At 42.0% G+C, this 22185-nt stretch overlaps 1 protein-coding gene across 3 annotated transcripts; it reads right to left on the minus strand.

The window, feature by feature from the left end:
* Positions 1-17772: 17772 nt before the first annotated feature.
* On the minus strand, positions 17773-22095 carry LOC308622637 (ADP-ribosylation factor 1-like). Of its 3 annotated transcripts, none has more exons than XM_081244185.1 (2): positions 21983-22089; positions 17773-19170 (listed from the first exon to the last, which is right to left on the minus strand). In XM_081244185.1, exons 1-2 carry the CDS (start codon positions 21985-21987, stop codon positions 18534-18536), a joined length of 642 nt encoding a protein of 213 aa, XP_081100311.1. In that variant the 5' UTR covers positions 21988-22089; the 3' UTR covers positions 17773-18533. The 3 variants fall into 3 exon arrangements, 2 of the variants coding, with proteins under 2 accessions (XP_081100311.1, XP_081100312.1); XM_081244186.1 differs by lacking the exon at positions 21983-22089 and adding an exon at positions 21937-21954; XR_014016667.1 differs by lacking the exon at positions 17773-19170 and adding an exon at positions 19210-19507 and having other exon boundaries at positions 21937-22095.
* Positions 22096-22185: the final 90 nt, after the last annotated feature.

Raw genomic sequence — 22185 nt, forward strand, 5'->3', positions numbered from 1 at the left:
AAGGAGACTGAGGAGAGGCTGGTGAAAAAGAGAGTGGAGTCGTGGAAGGCAAGTTTAAAAAGTGCTCCTAGGGCTTCCCTGGTGGCGCAGTGGTTGAGAGTCCGCCTGCCGATGCAGGGGACGCGGGGTCGTGACCCGGTCTGGGAAGATCCCGCGTGCCGTGGAGCGGCTGGGCCCGTGAACCATGGCCGCTGAGCCTGTGCGTCCGGAGCCTGTGCTCCGCAACGGGAGAGGCCACGACAGTGAGAGGCCCGCGTACTGCCAAAAAAAAAAAAAAAAAAAAAAAAAGTGCTCCTAGTAGGAGGAAGAGAGTAACTGTGTCACATGCTGCAGAAGGGCCAACTAAGGTGAGGACTGAGGACTGATGGTTGGATTTAGCAATGTGCAGACCATGGTGACCTAGGCAGGATCAATTTTAGAGGTGTGGTTCAGGATAGGGAGTGAGTTCCAAAGAGAAATCGGCGACAGCCTGTATAGACAACTTTTTCGAACAGTTTTGCTGTGGAGAAACTGAACAGTGGCTGGAGGGAGATGTGGGGCTCAAAAGAGAGGGGTGAGAGAGAGAGAGAGAGAGAGAGAGAGAGAGAGAGTGTGTGTGTGTGTGTGTGTGTGTGTGTGTGTGTGTAAAATGGGAAATGTTGCAGCACATTTGCATGTTGATGGGACTAATCCAGTCAAGAGGGAAAAACTGATGAGGCAGGAAAAAGAGGGAAAACTACAGAAGTGATATCCTTAGTAAATGAGAGGGAATGGGGTCAGTGCACAACTGGAGGGGGCTTCCTTAGGAGCACACGTTCATCGAGGGTAAGAGAGAGAAGGCAGAAGCCACGGCCACGTAGAGTGGGGTAGTGTGTACAAATTCTCTTCTGAATTGCAATATTTTTCACAGAAGCAAGGAAGTCAGCTGCTATTTGAGAACTGTGGAGGAAGAGTTGTTGGAGGATTGAGGAGGGAGAAGAAGGTATGGAATAGTCATTCAGGATTGGGAATAGATGACGGAAATGGAGAGAGATAGATGGCCAAGTAGCACCAAAGGCCCACTTGAGCTTAGTGATCATAGTTTAAAGTGAGAGCAGTCAGCAAGGTTGGGTCTTTCTCCAGCCACGTTCAGCTGTTGCATGCAGGCATGGAGTAGGGGAAATTAGATTTGGCCAAGGTTGAGCAGGCTTTATTTATGACCCCCAACCTGTAATTTTACTCCAGGAAGACATTAGATAGTAATTAGCTAAGAAATAAAATTTTCTGGGCCAAGTCATCCTGAATTCCAAGATTCTTGGGAAGATGCTATAAGCAAAGGGAGAAAAGTGATTTGTGGGAAAGTAAGGCAGAAGTAGCTTTACTCAATCCATTTTGAAAGTTTGAAATTTTGTTGCTCTCCAAAAACTGATCTGGGATTTTGCAGGAAGCAATTGGCTAACCCTTCTACCCTCAATAAATGTTGTGAACTAGCCTTCCTCCCTGAGCCTCTTGGCTCCAGTGGACCCTGCAGCTACCTATTAGCTAAGGGATCAGAACCCAACATTCCATTTAACCGTTAGTGTTGTAAATAATCTGTTCCCATTCACAAGAGGATGAACATATGACAACCACAGACTGTAAAAAGCAAAAAAGGTGCGTTTTAAGTAGCCCCACCTTTCTCTAGAAAAAATTTGTACTCTGGACACTTGGCAGGTAGAGCTCACATCTTTGATGAGCCTCTGGTCGAAGATTCTAGTAAGAAAACTCTGGACAATCTGGACCTTTGTTTTACTTCTCGCCAATGGGAGCTACGGTATTGTGTCTTTCCATCCCAGTATCCAGTTTCTGGACAAGGTCTAACAGCCCAGCTACAAGTGCTCAGAATCCACCGGATGTGGGCAATGAAAGGGGGGACATAGTGAGTTGAATACTGCTCCCCCAAAAGGTATGTCCAAGTTCTAATTCCTGGAACCTGTGAATATGACCTTGCTTGAAAATAGGATCTTTGCAGATGTAATTAAGAATCTTGGGATGAGATCATCCAGGATTTAGGACGGGCCCCAAATCTAATGACTAGTATCCATATAAAGAGAGGGGAGAGGGAGCTTTAAGACACACAGAGACACAGGGAAGGAGGCATTTTGAAGATGGAGGCAGAGGCTGGAGTGCTGCATCTATAAGGGCCAAGGATTGCTGGTAATTACCAGAAGCTAGGGGAGAGGCATGGAACAGATTCTCCCTCAGCGTCTTCAGAAGGAATCAATCCTGCTGACACCTTGATTTTCAGACTTCTGGCGTCCTGAACTGTGAGAGAATAAATTTCTGTTGTTTTAAGCCACACCTATGGTAACTTGTTATGGTAGCCCTAGGAAAACAATACAGGGAGTGAACTCATAGTCTAGTAAAGTGAAGAATACATGGTCAGGAAAACCACAAGGAAGCATTCCTGGGACCATAGAAGGAGGCTGGGATCACCTGAAGTTCTTAAAACCTTGTGGCATTTCCCTTAGATTCCTTCTAGAAGAGTATGGCTCCTCCTCCAGAAATCATGTTTCCGGACAGTCTGGAAAACCTGCAGTTATTTTGAGTCCATTGTCCCATTTCCATGAAAGTGTTTGCAAATATTTTGCTTCCCAGGAAGTCCTACCCTTATGATTTAATCAGCCTGATTCTGCAGTCCTGAAATTTCTGCTTGCAGCAGGGCTGAGCTGAGAAGACCATCCTTGAGGAGGGCAGCCTCCCAGACACTTGTCTCTCCCTGGATTCCTGACTTGTGTCATCTGGAATGAAAAGAAATAACAGCCAGCACTGCACTTTGATGTACTGGTGCTTTTATTCATTCTCTTCTCTGCCTTAAGTGCTCTTACTCCACTTGGGGAGGCCCTGCTCACCCTTTGAGACTTGCCCAAATGCCTTCTGCTCTGTGAAGGCCACCCTGGAACCACGGAATTGTTTTCTTCAACATTCCCACAGAACTTGTGCACTTCTGTTGAAGGACTTATTAAATTTTATTATAGCTTATGTATTTGTCTTACCTGAAACACTCCAGAGGGAGTGTTATTCATGTCTGAATCACCAGCACTTAGTCTAGAAGCTAGCTCAATAGATGTTTTTGGTATAAACTAAGGAAAGCAATATCTTAGAAAACGTACAGTAACCAAACTCAGGAGTTTCCTGAAAACATACAACTGCTTTTATTTAACTTCATCTATTTTGGATTTCAAGCCATTGGAATTTGGCAAAAGGAACAAAGTAACATAGAAATTAGTGTGTCCTCTATGAGTAAAGAGTTCAGTATTTGCTGTTATGGTCAGAGGAGAACTTCTCTCCAGGAGATGAAAAGGGCAATGTCACCCCCAGCACTGCAAGCTTCTTGAACACGAGGGAGGGAGAGTCTTCCTATTTTGGATTAAAATTTAGCAAAGGCCTTCCAGAATTAGCCACCGAAGAAGCACTCTGAGCCATCTTTCCTTTATCTGGTCACTGAAGAAAGCTAAAATGTTTACCACAGATGGTGTTCAAAGTGATGTTATCACTCCATGGTCTATCCAAATGCCTTCTCCCATCGTATTTGGTTTGGAGTTTTACCTGGAGTTTTATATATTTGAAAATATTCAGAATGAATCCTCAGTTGCAAAAGAAAAATGGGCTGTGCTCTAAGCTTATATGTGAATATGCTCCATAGAAAAGATGAAAACATCCAAGTGAACAGAAGCTGAGGGCATAAATAAAAGAGAAGGTTTGGATAGGTAAGTATGTGTGTTCCCATGGGAACATACAGCTGCTGCCAACAAAAACCATGGGAAAAGGCTACAGACTCTTCCTATGATTCAGGCTAAAAACAAATTTGTAAAGAAGTTAAAATACATGTGAATCATTTCCTTTTTCATCCACCACAGTCATTACTATCAAGTCAAAAGCTGTCCTAGCATCATAAGGAAAACCAGCCTGTTGTGACAACTGGAGATGTTTGCACTAAATAATCTCCCCATCAAGAAATCCAACAGCTTCTAATATCCACCACATAACATCGAAATGGCCTTCACCTATTAAGACCCACATGGTCTGGCAGTGCAATCTCTAACCCACTTAAGTCATGACTGCTTCCCCATTTTTTTTTTGTAAGTATTAGCTATTACTGTTTTTCTATCCCAGGCTGACCCCAAAGCAAGGCACTTGAACACTAAGCTATACTGGCTTTCTCCACTGCTCCTTTTACCTAAATACTTCATTCATTCAACAAATAATTTTTTTTTTTTTTTAGTGTTTATTTTTACTTGTTGACAGTTTTTTGCTTTATTTATTTATTTATTTTTGGCTGTGTTGGGTCTTCGTTTCTGTGCGAGGGCTTTCTCTAGTTGTGGCGAGCGGGGGCCACTCTTCATCGCGGTGCGCGGCCTCTCTTGTTGCGGAGCACAGGCTCCAGACGCGCAGGCTCAGTAATTTTGGCTCACGGGCCCAGTCGCTCCGCGGCATGTGGGATCTTCCCAGACCGGGGCACGAACCCGTGTCCCCTGCATCGGCAGGCAGACTCTCAACCACTGCGCCACCAGGGAAGCCCTGCTTCCCCATTTTGATATAGACTACTATAGACTATAGACTACTGCATGTATGATGTTTATTCATAACTCCAAACTTTACTCATACTGTCTCCCAGTGCATTTTCCTTTTTCTTTATTCAAACCAACTTATTCAAGTCCAGTCCCAGTATCATCTGATCTACATGGTTTGTCATGACTGCAAACTATATTGGTATCTCTCTACTCTGAATTTCTATACTGTCCCTTGACAGCTAGAATCCCAAGCTAATGTTTCGTTTGAAATTAACTTATTTATAAACACTCACTGGCTTCACACACTGTGCTGGGAGCATAATGGAGATTTCTTGCAGATCTTCTAGCTGTTTTCTTTGCTGGGCTCCCCATTTTAAACAATTCTTTCCTTCCCAAAGATGACCAAGATAACTAAGGACTTTTTGCTCCTTTTCAATCCTATGCAAGGGAAGCACTTTTTCCCCCTCTCCTTGGGCTAAGAAAGATTAGCAGATACTAAACTGGTGAGAGCTGTTAGAATCTTCAACTTTAACCCCTTCCAAATTGAATAAACCTCAGTTAAAGTACAAATTAGTCACTAATTAAGGAAAGCCTGTGTAGATAAGAAAGTATTCATTTTGGATCCTTTGACCTCTTTTTGGCTCTCCAGATTGTGGAATCACAAACAGGGATATTCAGTGGGATGTGCTGATTCTCAGCCCAGGATTCAGAATGAGAGTTAATTCTTCTGGGATCTGAACCTTGCAAGAAAAAAAAAAAATGGACAAGGCTAGATTCAGGTCTCAAGTCTGGCAATCCCAGTTTAGTCATGAACAGATAATGGAACCTCCATAACAATAACATTTACTTAATATCTGAAACCTCCAAATGCCTCTACTTCTAGGGCAATATCATCTCTGTAATAAGAAACTTTCTAGATGCCAAGAAATTTAGCCTATTTTGAAAAGTCAGTAGTTCACCTGTGATGAATGAGAGGAAAACTGAGACCAAAATTCTCCCTTTAACTGAACAAATTGTAGCCTGCCTTTGAGTGACTTTCCTGTGGTTTACCTGCTGTGGTAGATTATTGTCAAAAATATTTACACCTTCTCCCTTTCACCCCTTGACCTTGGGCTTGGCTGTATGACTTGCTTTGGCAGATGTGACATAAACAGGGGCTTGAAATGTGCTTGAGTGGTTGGGCTTGCCTTTTGTACCTCTGTCTTCACCATAAGAAGAGCATGTCTTAATTAGTCATCCATCTACGGAGGGTGAAGAGCCACTGCCCAGCTGACCTGCAGCTTTGTGAGATTGATTATTATTCTAAGGTACTGAGCTTTGGGATGGTTTGTCACACAGAATTTGGGGGGCCATAGCTAACTGATATACATACCAATAGCTACACAAATGACCAGATTTTCCCCAATTCTGTTTCAGTTCCCAGAAAATACCATTCTTGACCCTAAAAGATGCAAGTATATTTTTCTGTGAGCTTCTAGATCAAATGGCACAGTGTGCTTCAGACAAACATGTCTATTTTTCTTCTTTTTTTTTTTTTCTAAATTTCTGACATCGTTTCCCTCTGAGCATTGGGAGTGCTCAGAGGGAGATGTGATGTCTCTGTTTGCACAGGTACTTATTTGATTCCAGGGTCAGAGAAATGATTGTGATCCCTAAATCTGTCACTGTGTGACAGTCCCTAAATCTGTCAGATTAGGGACAGATCCCTAAATCTGTCAGACTGCTGAAAACGTGAAGGTCGGAGGCTACGTTAGCCAGGGGCTCAACAAGAAATAGAGAGCATACCCAACTTTATTGTGTAGAGGCTCTTCAATAAAGGAACTATTTATAGAGATATAGGCAGAGTTAGAGAAGCCAGCGAGGGTTGTTGAGACTCCCCCAGAGACTAGGGACAGAGGGGGCTGTTGTAATCCCCAGCCTGAACAGCAAGGGAAGTCAACCCTATTTCCAGAGCCTGGTTGACAGCTGGAGTCAAGAGGGGACTGCCCAACCCAACCACAGCTGTAGCTCTGGTGATGAGGCCTCTGATAGAACCACACTGAGGCAGTGAGTGAGTGGGAGGGAATAAACACCCTGGCATCTCTCTCCTCCCACAGTCTGGTCTACTGCTGGTGCCTCGAACTGCTCAGAGGGTGACACAGTTCACAGAGGCCAGCCGCCCAGTACAAAGAACAGAGGAGAACAGAGAATGGATCTGGGGAGGATCAAAGAATAACCAGAATAGATGTTTATTAACGCCTGCCCCAGTTTCCTCTGGAAAGAAAACATGGGTGGGGAAGGGAGGATGAGAAGGTGTTATGTTTACAAGGATACTAGTTACAGAAAGCTTACAAAGTCTTTCATTGTGAACTGATGAGCAAAGAGATGGAGAATTAGAAAATCTGGGACTGGACCAGTAGGTATCTTTGCACTGCACTATGTTGACTCAAGGATTTCTTTGAAAGTATCATGACACAAACCTGTGGCACTAGGAGTATTTTTTCCTTCTTCTTCATACAAACCATAGAGTATATTTAATTCAATTAAACATGAAATTAGAATAAGGTTCAGTCCTTATCAGGTAGCAATTACACTGTTAAAAAAAACAGTGAAATTAATATTAAATTACCTGGAAGACAATTATTTGAAGCAGGCTACGGAACTAAGCTTCAGGCCTGAATCTCTGGATTTGGGATTGGGTTTGAAGAAGAAATATTTTAATGGCTGGGAAGTAAAATTTATCTAGGTGCTAGAAGATTTCTAGCATCTTGGGCCATGGGCCCCTGATGTTGTTTCAATTTTGTGATACTCTTACGATTCTTGACCTATAAAAATATTAAGTGGAGCTGTTTACCAAACTTAACTCATGGCACATCCATAAACCTAAACTTGCCAGAATATTTTAGTTGTCGTTGTGTTCATGTTTTTGAAGGAAGAGTGTGTGGAGGGCAAAGAATGCTGAGGACTCCTGGGTCCACACATACATACATGCGTCAGCCATATCTCTTCCTTCAGCAAAATTATCCTCACTTTCCATTTTTGTTTCCCAAAATGGGCAAAGGTGAGTAAAACCAAAACACCAATACGTTAAGAATGTCTTTTATTATACACAGAAGTATCTTAATATGCTGGGAAATAATATACATTATACGAATTTGCTTTGAGAAAGCAAGTAGCTAACTATCCATCTGAACTCAAATATGTGGGACAGACTTCCTTGGTTTGGGGGTTATTCCTTAAACTCCATCTTTACCTGAGAAGAATTCTCTAACAATAATACTTCAGGGATAACACCAGGTAAACTCGAAGCGAATTCTAGGTCTTTAGGATTGCTGGATGTGAAGTGAAGCATTTAAACTGTTAGAAGATTTATTAACAGTATGTTCATTCTTTATTTATTTGGCTGTGTTGGGTCCTCGTTGCTGCGCGCGGGCTTTCGCTAGTTGCGGCGAGCAGGGGCTACTCTTTCATTGCGGTGCGTGGGCTTCTCATTGCGGTGGCTTCTCTTGATGCAGAGCACGGGCTCTAGGGCACGCGGGCTTCAGTAGTTATGGCTCGCGGGCTCTAGAGTGCAGGCTCAGTAGTTGTGGCGCACGGGCTTAGTTGCTCCGTGGCATGTGGAATCTTCCCGGACCAGGGCTCGAACCCGTGTCTCCTGAATTGGCAGGCAGATTCTTAATCACTGCGTCACCAGGGAAGTCCCAATATGTTCATTCTAATATTATTTTATTAGTTTGCTTGATATTAAACTAGCCTAGAATAGGTTTCTCCAGAACAGACCCTGAGACTAGGATTGAGGCTAGTTTATTTGGAAGATGATCTCCAGAAGCATTGGTAGGGGAGGGGGCAGTGAGCCAGGGAAGGGAAGGTAGCCAGAGAAGGATGTATTCACAAGTATGTTACTACCATGGGGAACTGGGGCTCATTTCTATTGTGCAACCCTGGGAGGTGGTGGAGAGCACACCTGAGAATTGTCCCACCCCAAGGATGAGAAAGATGGAGAATTTAGCTACTAACTCCCATCTGTCAGGGGACTTCCCTAGTGGTCCAGTGGCTAAGACTCTGCACTCCCAATGCAGGGGGCCCGGGTTCTATCCCTGGTCGGGGAACTAGATCCCACATGCCTTAACTAAAAGATCCCACATTCTGCAACTAAGACCCGACACAGCCAAATAAATTATTTTTTTAAAAAAAAGAAAAAACATTCAGAGTGCAGGTAATATCTATGATATTCACATTATTCCAAAGCATCAGAAAAGAAGGCATTTTCCCAATTCATCTTACAGGGTTAGAATAACCTCGGGACCAAAAATCTTGCCAAGAGTCATTCAAAACTGTAGAACAGCCTCTTAAAAAATATAAACTAAAAATTATAAATAAAATATATAACAGGGCCTCCCTGGTGGCGCAGTGGTTGGGAGTCTGCCTGCCGATGCAGGGGACACGGGTTCGTGCCCCGGTCCGGGAGGATCCCATATGCCGCGGAGCGGCTGGGCCCGTGAGCCATGGCCGCTGAGCCTGCGCGTCCGGAGCCTGTGCTCCGCAACGGGAGAGGCCACAACAGTGAGAGGCCCGCGTACCGCAAAAAAAAAAAAAAAAACTGATTCTAATGGCATATTTGTAAACCACAGTGCATCCAAATATGCTTTACTTCAGAAATTAAAAGATAGTTAAATACTAGAATATCTATAAAGTAATCAACCAATGAATTTTATTAATAGAATAGAAGATTAAAAAAAGCAGAAGGTCAGGAGCCAGTCATTATAGCAGAAATCAGAGGCTGAAGAAGCAGCCAGGGGGGTCCAGTCAAAATAGGTGAAGAGGGTTATTCCAAGCAAACAACAGGGACAGTGAGAAAACTAAAGTATACGGATTGAGTCGGTAAATTAGACATTTGGTGATCTTTCCTGTTTTTTTTCTTTTTCCCTTAGGGGTCCTTCAACTACAACAGGAAGATCCTTCCTAGCACAAATAATTCAAGCTGTTTAGTATTCCCCATGAGGCTCCCATTGGTGTGCTACCCATACAGCTGGGATTTTAAAAAAATTAGTAATATCTAATAAAATCACAGATTTCTTTGTGAAGTTGGCTGGTGATGAGAAGTCATATTAGCCCAGAGATTATACCCGTGAGATGTTAAGATCTCTAAGGAGAACTCAGTCGATCAACAGACATTTGGGTTAGATGTCGAGAGTGGGCTTTGGCTACAGGTGGCCCTGAGGAGGAAATCTGCCCTCGTCACTCACTCGGTGACCTTCAGTCATTTACTTCAACTCTCGGAGTCTATATTCCCATCTGTAAAATGGAGATAATGTGATGTATCTCTCAGGGTGGTTATGAGAATTAAATGAGATAATGAAAATGAAGAGGTTAGAACAAAGTCTGGCCCATAGTAAGGCATAGTAGCCCTTATCTTATATTGATTATTATTGTATTTGTTGAAACTGAGGCCAATCGCCAACCCCTTCATTGCACGTGCTTTCTCCTCTGATCACTGGAGAGCACATCAACATTGCCCTTCCCAAGTGAGAAATGCCCTTAAGTTCTGCAGCCTGAGACCTCAGAAATGCTCTGGTTAAGCCACTCTTCGTGAATTTTGTCAGAAGAGCAAACCAACCTTCTTGAAAGGCATTAGCAAAATATCTGCTTTCCTCCTGATATGTTAGTTCAGCAAGGAGTGGGCAGGATATAAGTTAGTGATTGAATATAAAATTATATATAAATATCGATATACACTAGGTTTCTGGCATTAGGAAGCAAGGTAATTTGAGGTATTAACTTTCTTTTATATTTTAGAATAGTACTTCTTTGAAGTACTATTCTATACATATTTTCATTTTTTCCTCAAAATAACACTCTGAAGTACACAGGACAAAGTACATTTTACCTATTTAACTGGTGTGAAAATTGAGGCTCTGGAAAGTTTAGTGACTCATTCAAAGCCAAAGAGATATTTGGTGTCAGAATCTGAACTACCACCCAGATCTTAAGACATCACGTACAGGAATGCTATTTTGTTTCTTTCTTTCCCTCCCTCCGTCCTTCCCTTTTTATTTCCTTCCCTCCCTTCTTTTCTTCCTTTCTTCTTTTCTCTTCTTTCCCTTCCTCCAGCTCCTCCCCCTTTTTCTTCATCATGCAATATTTCACATATACATATGTCTGATCTAAATAAAATGAATGCCCATTGACCTACCATTCAGCTTAAAAAATATGATACTACCAATACTTCTGAAGCCCCATGCATTCCACCCCCTACTGTAATCACTATCCTGGATTTTGTAGTTATCGTTACCTTTTCTTTCCAGTTTTATCATCTTATCACTTACGCATCCCTACAAATATCTATATTGCTTTATTCTGCATATTGAAGAACTTTCTGTAAATGGAATCATACTGTCTGTATTCTTTTTGGCTAATATGCATCTGAGATTCATTCCTGTTGATGTGTATAGCTGTAGCTCATTTTCACTGCTTTAGAATATTCCATTGTATGAATATACTGCACTTTATTCATCTGTTCTCCTACTGATGGGCGTTTGGGTTGTTTTCAGTTATGTGTTATTCTAAACAAAACTGCAAACAACTCCAGTTGCACATGGGCAAGAGTTCTTCCAGTGAAATTACTGACTCATGGAATGTACCTACCTACGCTTTAGTGGCTAATGCCAAATTGTTTTCCAAACTGATTGTACCAATTCCCATAAGCATATGAATTCCAATTAGTCCCCATTTTCATCAACCTGGAATTGTGAGAAATCTTAGCCCATTTCACACTTTGTGCTCAGATCTTGGATTCTAAACACCACTCTCCAATAAAAGGAACCAGAGTTCCTCGGGGAAATAGTTGATTCCAGGGCCAAGGCAGGTAATATATTAGATAAGCCTAGAACATCTTTTGCCAGAAAGTAAGAACATGCTCCAAAAACAAAACAAAACACAGGGGCAAAAGTAACTCCTAAGTGCCAGAGCTGGAACAATTTGAGCAGCAAAACATATAATTATAGTATTAGATTATAATCCATAAATAAATGAGTCCACACTGATAAAAATAATAAATGAAATAAATGGTAGAGATGGGACAACTCTTCCTTATGGTAGAACTTGAATTAATACATGTAAAAGGAAAGAGAAAAATATAAAATCACCATGAAATACCATAATAATAACGGTTGTAGACAAATTGCATCAATAGATGATAAAATTAGTGGGTAAAAGTTTGAGGAGAAATAAAGTTTTATGACTTCAAAAGATCTCCCCCAACATACTTATTAATTACAAAGGGAAAGATGTAATTTTATGGTGGAGAAACTTGGCAGAAACCACGTTAACCAAGTGATCAGGGTTAATACCACCAATAATAAAACATATCAACATCATGAACCCTGTGATATGATGCAGTGAAGAGAACACAATATTTCATGGTGTTCTCACCTAAACCGCAGAACCTGAGTTCAATCATGAAAAAACATTAGGCAAACTCAAATTGAGAGACATTTGGCAAAATCATCTACACTCTTCAAGAATATCAAGGTCATTAGAGTCTGTCATACAGAGTGAAGTTAGTCAGAAAGAGAAAGACAAATACCGTATGCTAACACATATATACGGAATTTAAAAAAAAAATGTCATGAAGAACCTAGGGGCAAAACGGGAATGAAGACGCAGACCTACTTGAGAATGGACTTGAGGATATGGGGAGGGGGAAGGGTGGGCTGTGACAAGGCGAAAGAGAGGCATGGACGTGTATACACTACCAAACGTAAGGTAGATAGATAGTGGGAAGCAGCCGCAGAGCACAGGGAGATCAGCTCGGTGCTTTGTGACCGCCTGGAGGGGTGGGATGGGGAGGGTGGGAGGGAGGGAGATGCATGAGGGAAGGGATGTGGGAACAGATGTATATGTATGACTGATTCACTTTGTTATAAAGCAGAAACTAATTAAAAAAATAAATAAATAAACTTAAAAAAAATGGAAAAAAAAAAAAAAAGAATATCAAGGTCATGAAGCACAAGGAAAGACTGAGGAGCTATTGCAGACCTCAGGGCACCAAGGATAACTAACAACTAAATGCAATGTGAGATCCTAGATAAGATCCTGGAATAGAAAAGGGACATTAGTGGGAGATTAGTGGCAAAATTTGTATAAGGTCTTCAGTCTAGCTAGTAGTACTGTACCAATGTTAATTTCCTGATTCTGATGATTGTAGTATGCTTATGCCAGATGTTAACATTAGGGGAAGCTGGGTGAAGGATACATGAAACTCTGTACTATTCCGGCAACTTTTCTATCAGTCTAAATTTAGTTCAACATAAATTTTTCACCAGTCCAAAGTTGTAAAATTGGTAACTAAGTATGGAAAGAAATAGGTGTCATAAAGGTAGGAAGTAGAATATCAGCAGTATGCCTGATAAAGTTGTTGGATAATGTGGCTCAAGTATGAGGCAAGAATAAGCTTCTTAATACCATCCCCAGACCTAGACAGACTGACTATCCACCCAGATAGGCAGCACTAGACCCTGAGGTCTATCGGGCAAAGGCGGTGGCTTTACCGATAAGATCATTCATGCACTTTCTCTCTGAAACAAGCCAACTGCAGGAATCTGTCCACATGTGTGTTTCTAAAGCCAGTGTTCTTAAGAAAAAAAAAACCAGTTTGAGATATAATTTATATATCATAAAATTTACCCATTTTTAGCATATAATCCAAATGAGTTTCAGCGAGTTTAATACAATTGTGCAACTATCACCACAATCCAGTTTTGGATTCTGGCTGGAAGTCTACTCATTTCTTAACATTGCTCAGACTTTACCTCTTCCATTATGTATCTATAATTCTCACATCCCTGCCAACTCTTCTCACCCCCAGCCCCTCCCCGCCCCACTTAAGAACTCCCCCTCCCCCATCCAACCAAAACACCCTGTGAGTCCTCAATGATTGCACTTGCACATGTATTTGTTGGACCGTGATTCATAGTTCATGAGTTGGTTTCTCTCTTACTGGGCCATGCTCCTGGAGGACAAAGTTCATGTTTCATTTATCTTAATATCTCTTGCTCCTGGCACAGCTTATGGTAGGCATTAATAATATTGTTAATTCTCTTCCTTAATTCAATGAATAACTGGTTACTTTTTGGATTGATTTGCTGGTTGGGACCAGACCTGTGCATTTCTGAAGGTTTTACTTATTTTCTCCTTCTTCCTTTTCCTTTTTTTGTCCTCCTTTCTCACCCACTTTAGAGAAGGCAGAGAACCAACAAAGCATAAAGAAATATATGTGTTTAGGCAAAGAGGAATATATATATATATATATATATATATATATATATAAAAATATAAATATATATTGGATAAAAAATGAAATATTTACCATAATATTTTGTTAAAAGTTGGTCCGTTATTAATATTTTGCCTAATATAACTGACTTTGAATCTGAGAACATAGGTTCTTTCCTAATGGTCCTAAAAATAATTTTCAACAGTAGGGAAGTTTTAGCAAGCTATAGATGCTTGGCCTTTATATAATTGCTTCAAGTTTCGAAGGTGAAGAAATGTAGGTCATTTGGCATTGCAGTTCTCTGTTTCAGCTGTCACTGAATAATCATGGATCACAGCAACCCGAGTTTCAGCCCATCATCTCTCCAAGAACCATCAGGTGTTAGAGCCTCTGCCATTACTCGTAAGTCTAATAATAGTCTACAGAACACCACGTATGAGAATAGCCTTTCTTGCTAATTTTTATATCCTGTGGCTACCGACAGGAGACTTACCTGTTCCTCTTATCTGACCTCACAGAGAGATGATGGCAGAGACTAGTTAGGAGACTCAACTGGCATAAAGAGACCAACACTCCAGTGGCCGGAAGTCACCGATGGTTACCAAACTGGTAACAAATTCTGTATTCTCATTATTCTTTACTTGAAAACTCACTAATAAGTGAAGGCAAACTATTTTCTAAATTTATTTAATAAGGATTCTGTAAGGATTTAAATGGGGAATATAAAGAACTTTGTCTCACTCAAGCTGGATTAACAGTCTATAGGTAAAGTAGCTTCTCTCTTCTAGGTACAAAATAGTACCTAGAAGTAGCTAGAAATGACAGATCTCAAAGCTACCAAAGAACAGTCTGGTAAAAAAATTCTGGGACCTCAGGTAGCCTCCAAAATGTTTATTATACATGGAAAAGATATTTTATATGACAGGGCTTAGTTTAGAAGCTGAAAATGATTTCATCTGTAAACAGATTATCTTTTGTCCGCTGTTGTGATTTTTTTATACTATTTTAGATTTCTTTAATTTATTTTTCCTTCTGTATTTTTTAAACCCCTTAGGCTTCATGTTATCTCAGCTCACTAGCACTTGTGGCCTGGCACCTGTTTTGACTACGTAATCATATGTCTTTCCCTACATAGTGCAGACCCTGAAGCCTTATCTGCTAGGACCAGCCTTGCGCTGCCCTAGGAGGGCCTCCCAGTTGCTTGCTGTATCTGTTTTTCCCAAGAAGAAAACAAGAGAAAATTAACAAGGTTGATTTTACTCTCTACATAAGAAATTATATTGGGCCCTTAATCTATTGTTGAGACTATTGTTAAAGTTAAAATTTACTGAGCTCTTTCCATGTGTTAACTTATTTAAACAATATAGCTCTATGAGGTAGATAACCTTACCATGGCCCATTATACAACAGAAGAAATAAGGCAAGGGTATTAAAAAAAAATTTGCCCAAGATCATATGGTTAGTACTGGACTGGAACCCAGGTGGACTGGCCCTAAAGCCCACACTATTATCCCCTGTGCTACTGAATTTCCTTTGAACCTCCAAATCATGTTTTCCCCCTGCTGGACAACTAATCCCCAGGAACACACTTACATTAGAGATTCAGCCTGGGAATTAGGAAAATTGGGTTTTTATTCTGCGCTTTAACTACCTGGAAAGGAAGAGCATTCTAGGTAGGGAAAATGCTCGTGCCAAGGTCTAATGGCCATAGGGAAGAGGAAAGAAGGCCAGTCCCAGGGGCGGTGGGAAGCTACTGCAGTGTTTCAAGCTGGGGGAAGGAGGGGATTAGCTGTACCATGATCACAAAGATCACCCTGCCTGGCTAAAAGAGAGCAAAAGTGGATTCAGGAAGATTTGTTAGGAAGCTACTGAGAAAATCCATGCAAGAGGTGATGATAGTTTGGGCTAGGGTGCTGGTATAGTATGGGGGGTGGGGCAGGGAAAAAAGGTATCTTCTTGGGACTTCCCTGGTGGTCCAGTGGTTAAGAATCTGCCTTCCAGTGTAGGGGACATGGGTTCGATCCCTGGTTGGGGAACTAAGATCCCACATGCCCGGGACAACTAACTATTGAGACTTTATGCTCTGGAGCCCCTGTGCCACAACTAGAGAGAAGCCTGCGCGCCACAACAAAGATCCCGTGTGCTGCAACTAAGACCCAGCACAGCCAAATAAATAAATAAATAAATACTAAAAAAAAAAAAGAGACAAGGTATCTTCTTGACTGAAACTGATCCTGATTAGATTATATAGAGAGCCTTTAACAAAACATTCCAGAAATTACACTTCCAAATATGTGTTACTGCCTTCAAAGTGTCACATTGGTAGGTTATATACCCATTTTAATGATGCTGCATGGCTCTAAACAATTTTGTAAAGCCTCTTTTAGAAATTCCTTTAGAACCAGGTTATAACCAAACCAGAAAAACAGACTTATTGCTCTCTATATAGTCATACTTTATAAATCCCAAAAGCTAAGGAACTACGTGTAACATTGTTAACTTTATGCAGGCTTTATGAGAACTTCCTTTTATGAGTTTGACCTTCCAAGGCATATAGTGAGGACACTTTAGTAAGAAAACTAGCAAATGTGTGTGTGTGGGGGGAACAAAAGCTAAGTTGTCTGATTATCAAAGAATGAGGATACATTCTTTTGGCAAAGAGGGAGCCAACTTGGGAAATCCAGAGGCAGAAGAAATCCTTGGACAGTCAGGAGGGAATTTTTTTTTTAAGGGAGCAGATAACCAATAAATCTTAGGAGACCGACAACAAATTTCTCACAGAAAAAATAAAAAAGAATGAAGTTATAGCCAGTGGTTTTTAGAAGAAGTAGGAAGCATGGTGGGGAGAGTGCAAATTTCAGAACGAAGTCAAACTCAGACTCTCTAATTAGCTGTGCAGGTTTGCACAGATTGTCTCTGTGCCTTACTTTCCTCATCTGTAAATTGGAGACACATATGCCAGGAGTTTTGTGAGGTTTTATTAATTGAGCCCTGATTTCCAAACCCTCCCTCAATTTCTTTCACCTCAATACCTTTTCTTCAGGTTGAAGAGCAGGAAACTCTGGGGGCAGCAGGGGTGAAGGGGCTACCCTACAGGAGCTTTCAGGCTTCCCTGGCTTCAGCTTTCTTAGCTCTGCAATTCCAGGGCACAGAGAAAAGAATGCCTGGCGACTTTATCAGCCTCTCTGTGGAGAAGGCCAGCAGCCAGTACCTTTGGTTCAACAGACATTCCCAGAGCACCCTGTCATTTAAGGAAAGCAGCAGCCCATTTACGTCCCTGAATCTTTGAAAGAAATGGAAACAACTCAGTGCCCAAGAGTAGGAAACCGGTTGAATTGTGAGACATAATACCCAAAGGCACAGTCACCTGATGGAATTTTAATCGAAGAAGAATATTAAATGATATGAGGAGATGTTCATAATGAATTAAGTATATATTGCCATGAACCAGTATATATACTACAGATTCCTGTCTTTTTAAGATAATTGATTTATAGGAAAAAAAATAGAAGGAAATAAAAATTAACAATAAATTCTAAGTGGTAGGAATGTGGGTGTTTAAAAGTTTTTCTTTTCTAAGCCTTATGCAATAAACATAATATTTTTTAATAGTTAAAAAGAGATTTTATTCTAATAGCTGTAATTACAGTGCTTGTTTGTCGAAATGAAAACTGAAAACAAGTATACAAAACAGTTGATTACTAATTATGTATTGAAAGCAGTAAGAGGTTCCACGACACCAAATAAACCAGTTCTGAGGTTTTCCCCAAGATAAAGTTTAACAGCTCGAGCTTCTTCAGTGTTTATCAAAATACAAAAGAAAAAAGTAGAGGTTATCATTTTTCGATGGCAAATCTGACCCTTGCAGGCTGAGGGAGTGAAAGCACACGTAGACAGGGGCTCCGAGGGGCTGGGGCTCAAGGATGACCACCGCGCTCCTGCTGGTGAGACCCCAGAGAGCCCGGAGCAGACAAGCAAGGGGACTGCAGGGCTCCCGCTCAAACCAGAGTATCCCAACCAAAGTGCCCATGCTGACCCCAGAAAAGGCTGGGGTTCCTCCAAGGGGTCTGAGAGCAGTGGATGCAGCCTCCAGCCCATCTCCTGGGCAGCCATGTAAGCACAGATACAAGCACAAACGCTATGGGGTGTGGGATGACCCAAGACAGAGCAAATCACAGGGACCCTATTGTGACCATGCAAAATGGATCATAGCTGGTTCTGCCCCGTTTCACGTTCCCAACGGGAAACAGACCACTGGTGGACTGGACTCAGGCCATTACTGCAGAACCTACACTAGGCACATTTCTCCCTTCTGTGTGTTCAAGTGTTCTCCTTATCTTGTATTTGTAACTATTTTAAAAAATGCACTGAATTTGGGTTAAAAACCAACCACCAAAATGGATCTCAACACAGATGTAAAGCCCAGAAGAGGAACATCAGGCTTTTCTGACACAGTGACTCCTGGATGACCCGTGTGCCTAAAATCCCTTCTCAGTACTAAACAGTGGGTCGATTTTCTTTTTACAATAAAAAAAGCTGAGTAATATTGCATAGGAGTACCAGAAACTGCCTCATTGGAAACAAAAACTATTTACATTAGATAAAAACCCAGTTGCAGGCTGTGTCTGTACATTTAGAGCATGGTGAAGCACACTGTGACCGACCATGGAGACAGCTTCTAGCACTCACACCCCAGGGGCACGTTTGCCACATGAGAGTAAAGAGAGGGTAGAAAGAGGGAGTGAGAGGGGAGGAGAGAGGAGTACAGCTCACTTCTGGTTCCGGAGCTGATTGGACAGCCAGTCCAGTCCCTCATAGAGCCCGTCCCCGCTGGTGGCACAGGGGGCCTGAATGTACCAGTTCCTGTGGCGCAGAGAGCGCAGACCCAGCTTGTCCGTGATCTCAGCTGCATTCATGGCATTGGGGAGGTCCTGTTTGTTAGCAAACACGAGCAGAACGGCGTCCCTGAGCTCGTCTTCTGCCAGCAGTCTCCTAAACTCCGCTCGAGCCTCATTCACACGCTCTCTGTCATTGCTGTCAACCACGAAGATGAGACCTTGTGTGTTCTGGAAGTAGTGGCGCCACAGAGGCCGGATCTTGTCCTGGCCGCCCACGTCCCACACAGTGAAGCTGATGTTCTTGTATTCCACTGTTTCCACGTTGAAGCCTATAGTGGGAATGGTGGTCACAATTTCACCCAGCTTCAGTTTGTACAGGATGGTGGTCTTTCCCGCAGCATCTAGGCCCACCATGAGAATGCGCATTTCTTTTTTGCCAAAAAGGCCCTTGAAGAGGTTTGCAAAGATATTCCCCATGCTGTAGACTGGTGGGAGCAACACTGGCCAGAGAAACCCTCGGCAGCCGCGGCGCAGCTGCTGCTCGGAGGCAGGCGTTGGTTTCGCTCCCCTAATATTTTTAATATAAAGTATAATACATAAATCTGATATAGCATTTGAAAAACAACTCCACAGGGAGAAATTGACAACTTTGTTCACCCCATGATGCTCCACGTTGTACAGTAGGGAAATTTCATATAGTTCAGACTTCCCAATACCAGAGGCTCCCAGCCCCGCAGTGCATCTGTACTCTCTTTGGCATTCACATCTTGACAGTCACCTCTCTGGGTGGCAGCAAGATAACTAAGGAAATTCCTGTCCTATAATCTCTGCAGGAGGCCAGGTCTCCATTTGAGTAGAGAGCAGGGAAAGGGGAGGAAAGAACAAGGCCCAGACTTTCTTGAGTTCTTAAAACAAGAGTACGTGTAAGTAGTTAAAACACTTTACATTTATCATTACTGTAATTGTTAAGAATAACTACCATTTACTGAACACTTTCCTTGTGCCAGGTACATCCTGCATTATCTCATTTAATTTTCATAATGGCCACTTAGGTATTATCCCTATTTCACAGATAAAGACACAGGCTGAGGTCAGACAACGTGCCTAAGTTCCCAGTGCAAGGAAGTAGCAGACGTAAGGTGCTTCACAGATTGCAAAACTATTTCAAAATGGCCTCAGTTACTCTTTGCACTACTCTGTGAGATGAATATTCTGTTTTAACTTGTAAAACGAAGGGACAGGTGGCTTCAAAGTCTCTTCTAAGGTTCTACATGGCTGATCCCAAAGGGCGTTTCCAGTTTTGGGTTTCAGTAGAGGGGTCGTGTACTGAATAGGTCAATGGTGGGAGCCAAACACTTCGGGCCTGTTACACTAGATTACGGGGAGCAGATTTTAATCTGACCCTGAAAGAAGGTAGCGTGTGGTGGGAGACTAGATACTAGCAGCAAACAACCAGATCATGACGATAAGATTGTCAAGGAGACAATCTGTAAAGGGGATATAGGATCAACTACTTTCTGGAGTTTGCTGGAGGGAAGGAGAGAGCCAAGGCAGAATAGCCTAGGTCTCTGGATGATGTTTTGATGCATGGTGGACCAGCTCAACCCCACCTGCAAAGGCCCTGTGTAAATAGCTGTGAAATTTAGGCCCAGTACGTAGGCTTTCATAAAATTGTATTTTATTCAGGTCCTGAATAAGACAATCTGCTATTAATCCTTAAAGTACTCTATGTGTTAATATTGACTTTTTGAAACACTCACATAACAGAAAGAAAGACAACATGGCTATAATACTTTACTGCATTTTCATTTCTTATTTGGATGAAAGTGGGACTACACCAAAAGTTGTTTGAAGTAGTGAACTGGGACCCTGAGTTATTTTCATGCTATCTATACTGTTTGCTACATCAGAAGTAAATTTTCATGACTGGTCTCAATGGAAATAAATTTTCAAATTAGTAATCTTGACTTAAAAACATATTGCTTTTGTGTGTGTGTGTTAGGGGGGAGCAAGAGGCAGCAGGAGAGGAAGCATTTTCCCCAGAATAATGAATTAGCAACCTTGGATCCTTGCCCAGGCTCTGTCCCCAACCAGCTAAGTAATTCTGAATAAACTTCTTAAATTTCAGATTCCTCACCTGTACAAGGAGATTCTAAAAGGCAGGTGATGTTTGATGTTGTTAATGTTCTATGTGACAAACCAGCATTCCACAGGTATACATAACAGTAAAACAAAATCCAGTGAGCCCCTAAGTCCAGATAAGTATCCCTAAATGCTATAAGACTGACACTTGTCTTTATCCTGTCTTTATCCTCCAGAGTATGGATGGTGGGCACTCTAAGTAGGAAGCTTTGATGTTACACTAGCAGAAAAGGTTTCCCCTCACTTTGTCCTCACCTGGTACAGAGAAAAGGAAGAAGAAGTGGGTAAGAGTATAGGATTTGGAATCTGCGTTCTTGGGAGTCAAGACCGGAAGCCGCCTCCTCCAGTTGCTCTGACCTGACCTCTAGTTAATCCCGTACAAGTTTAATTTGACTGTCCCTAGATGGTACCCATCACCTGCTGGGATCTGTCAGGCCTTGCATTTGTGCTCTCCCAGAAGTAAGGGTCTGTTCTTTGACATCCTAGGAGGAATTGTTATGCTCTAAGAAGGATAAAGGAGATACAGAACTAACTACCAATGCTTGCATCTTAACGAATTCAATACATAATGTATCACAGGGTTAAAAATGTGGAAATTAGCTTTTCAAATTTATGTTTAATTATTCTGAGGACCTGCTTGGCCATCACGTATCTACTGGACTTGTTATGAGGATGAAATAAGAAAAACTCAAAAGAGGATACTAAACACTAGGTAGGACAGCTTTTAGAAATCGAGAAGCAGAATTTCTCATGTGGTCAGGCAAACAAACCAATCCTTATTATTTTCACGCCCACCCAAAGTTTCTGACATTTTATGCTTCAAAGGCTTGTGTGGTAGTTCAATCCTACTTGAAGAAGCTTACAAGGCCCTGTGCCGAGCTTCGAGTATTTTCATAGATTTCTCTTGTTCAGTAACTGTGGCCCCCCAATTTATCATTCTCATTTCACTCCATCCTCTCTACGTCTGTCCTATAAGCTTTTAGTGCCTTCCATGTTCACTGTTCTTCCCCCAACCAAAATAATCTCAGGGGATTGCCTACGGGGAAATCCCTATAAAAGTATCAACACTAGGAGAGAGTGAGGACGAATTACTGCCCATAAATCGGGCACTTTAAAGGCTTTTGCTTTAATCATCGTTCAGGACTTAAAACCATGAGGAAAGCAGGAGCTTTCCTCCGCGAGGAGTGCCCACCTTCATCCGCAGCCTGCAGTTTCCCAAGAGTAAAGGAAGGCATCACCTCATCACTTCCAAGATCCTGTCTACCCTTCTCTACGTTGGCAGGTATTTCCTTCACGACGCCAAACACTTTCTAACACCTCGACCGCTTAAGAGCTCCTGAAGTTTTCCAATTGCCTTGGCGACGCTCCCGGCTTTGTTTTTCTACTTCCCTAGGCAGAAGCCCGCCCACTAGCGTCAAAGCTAGCTCCTCACTGGCCCGAA

Source organism: Mesoplodon bidens, assembly GCF_964165515.1.
Source record: "Mesoplodon bidens genome assembly, chromosome: 9".
Lineage (NCBI taxonomy): Eukaryota > Metazoa > Chordata > Mammalia > Artiodactyla > Ziphiidae > Mesoplodon > Mesoplodon bidens.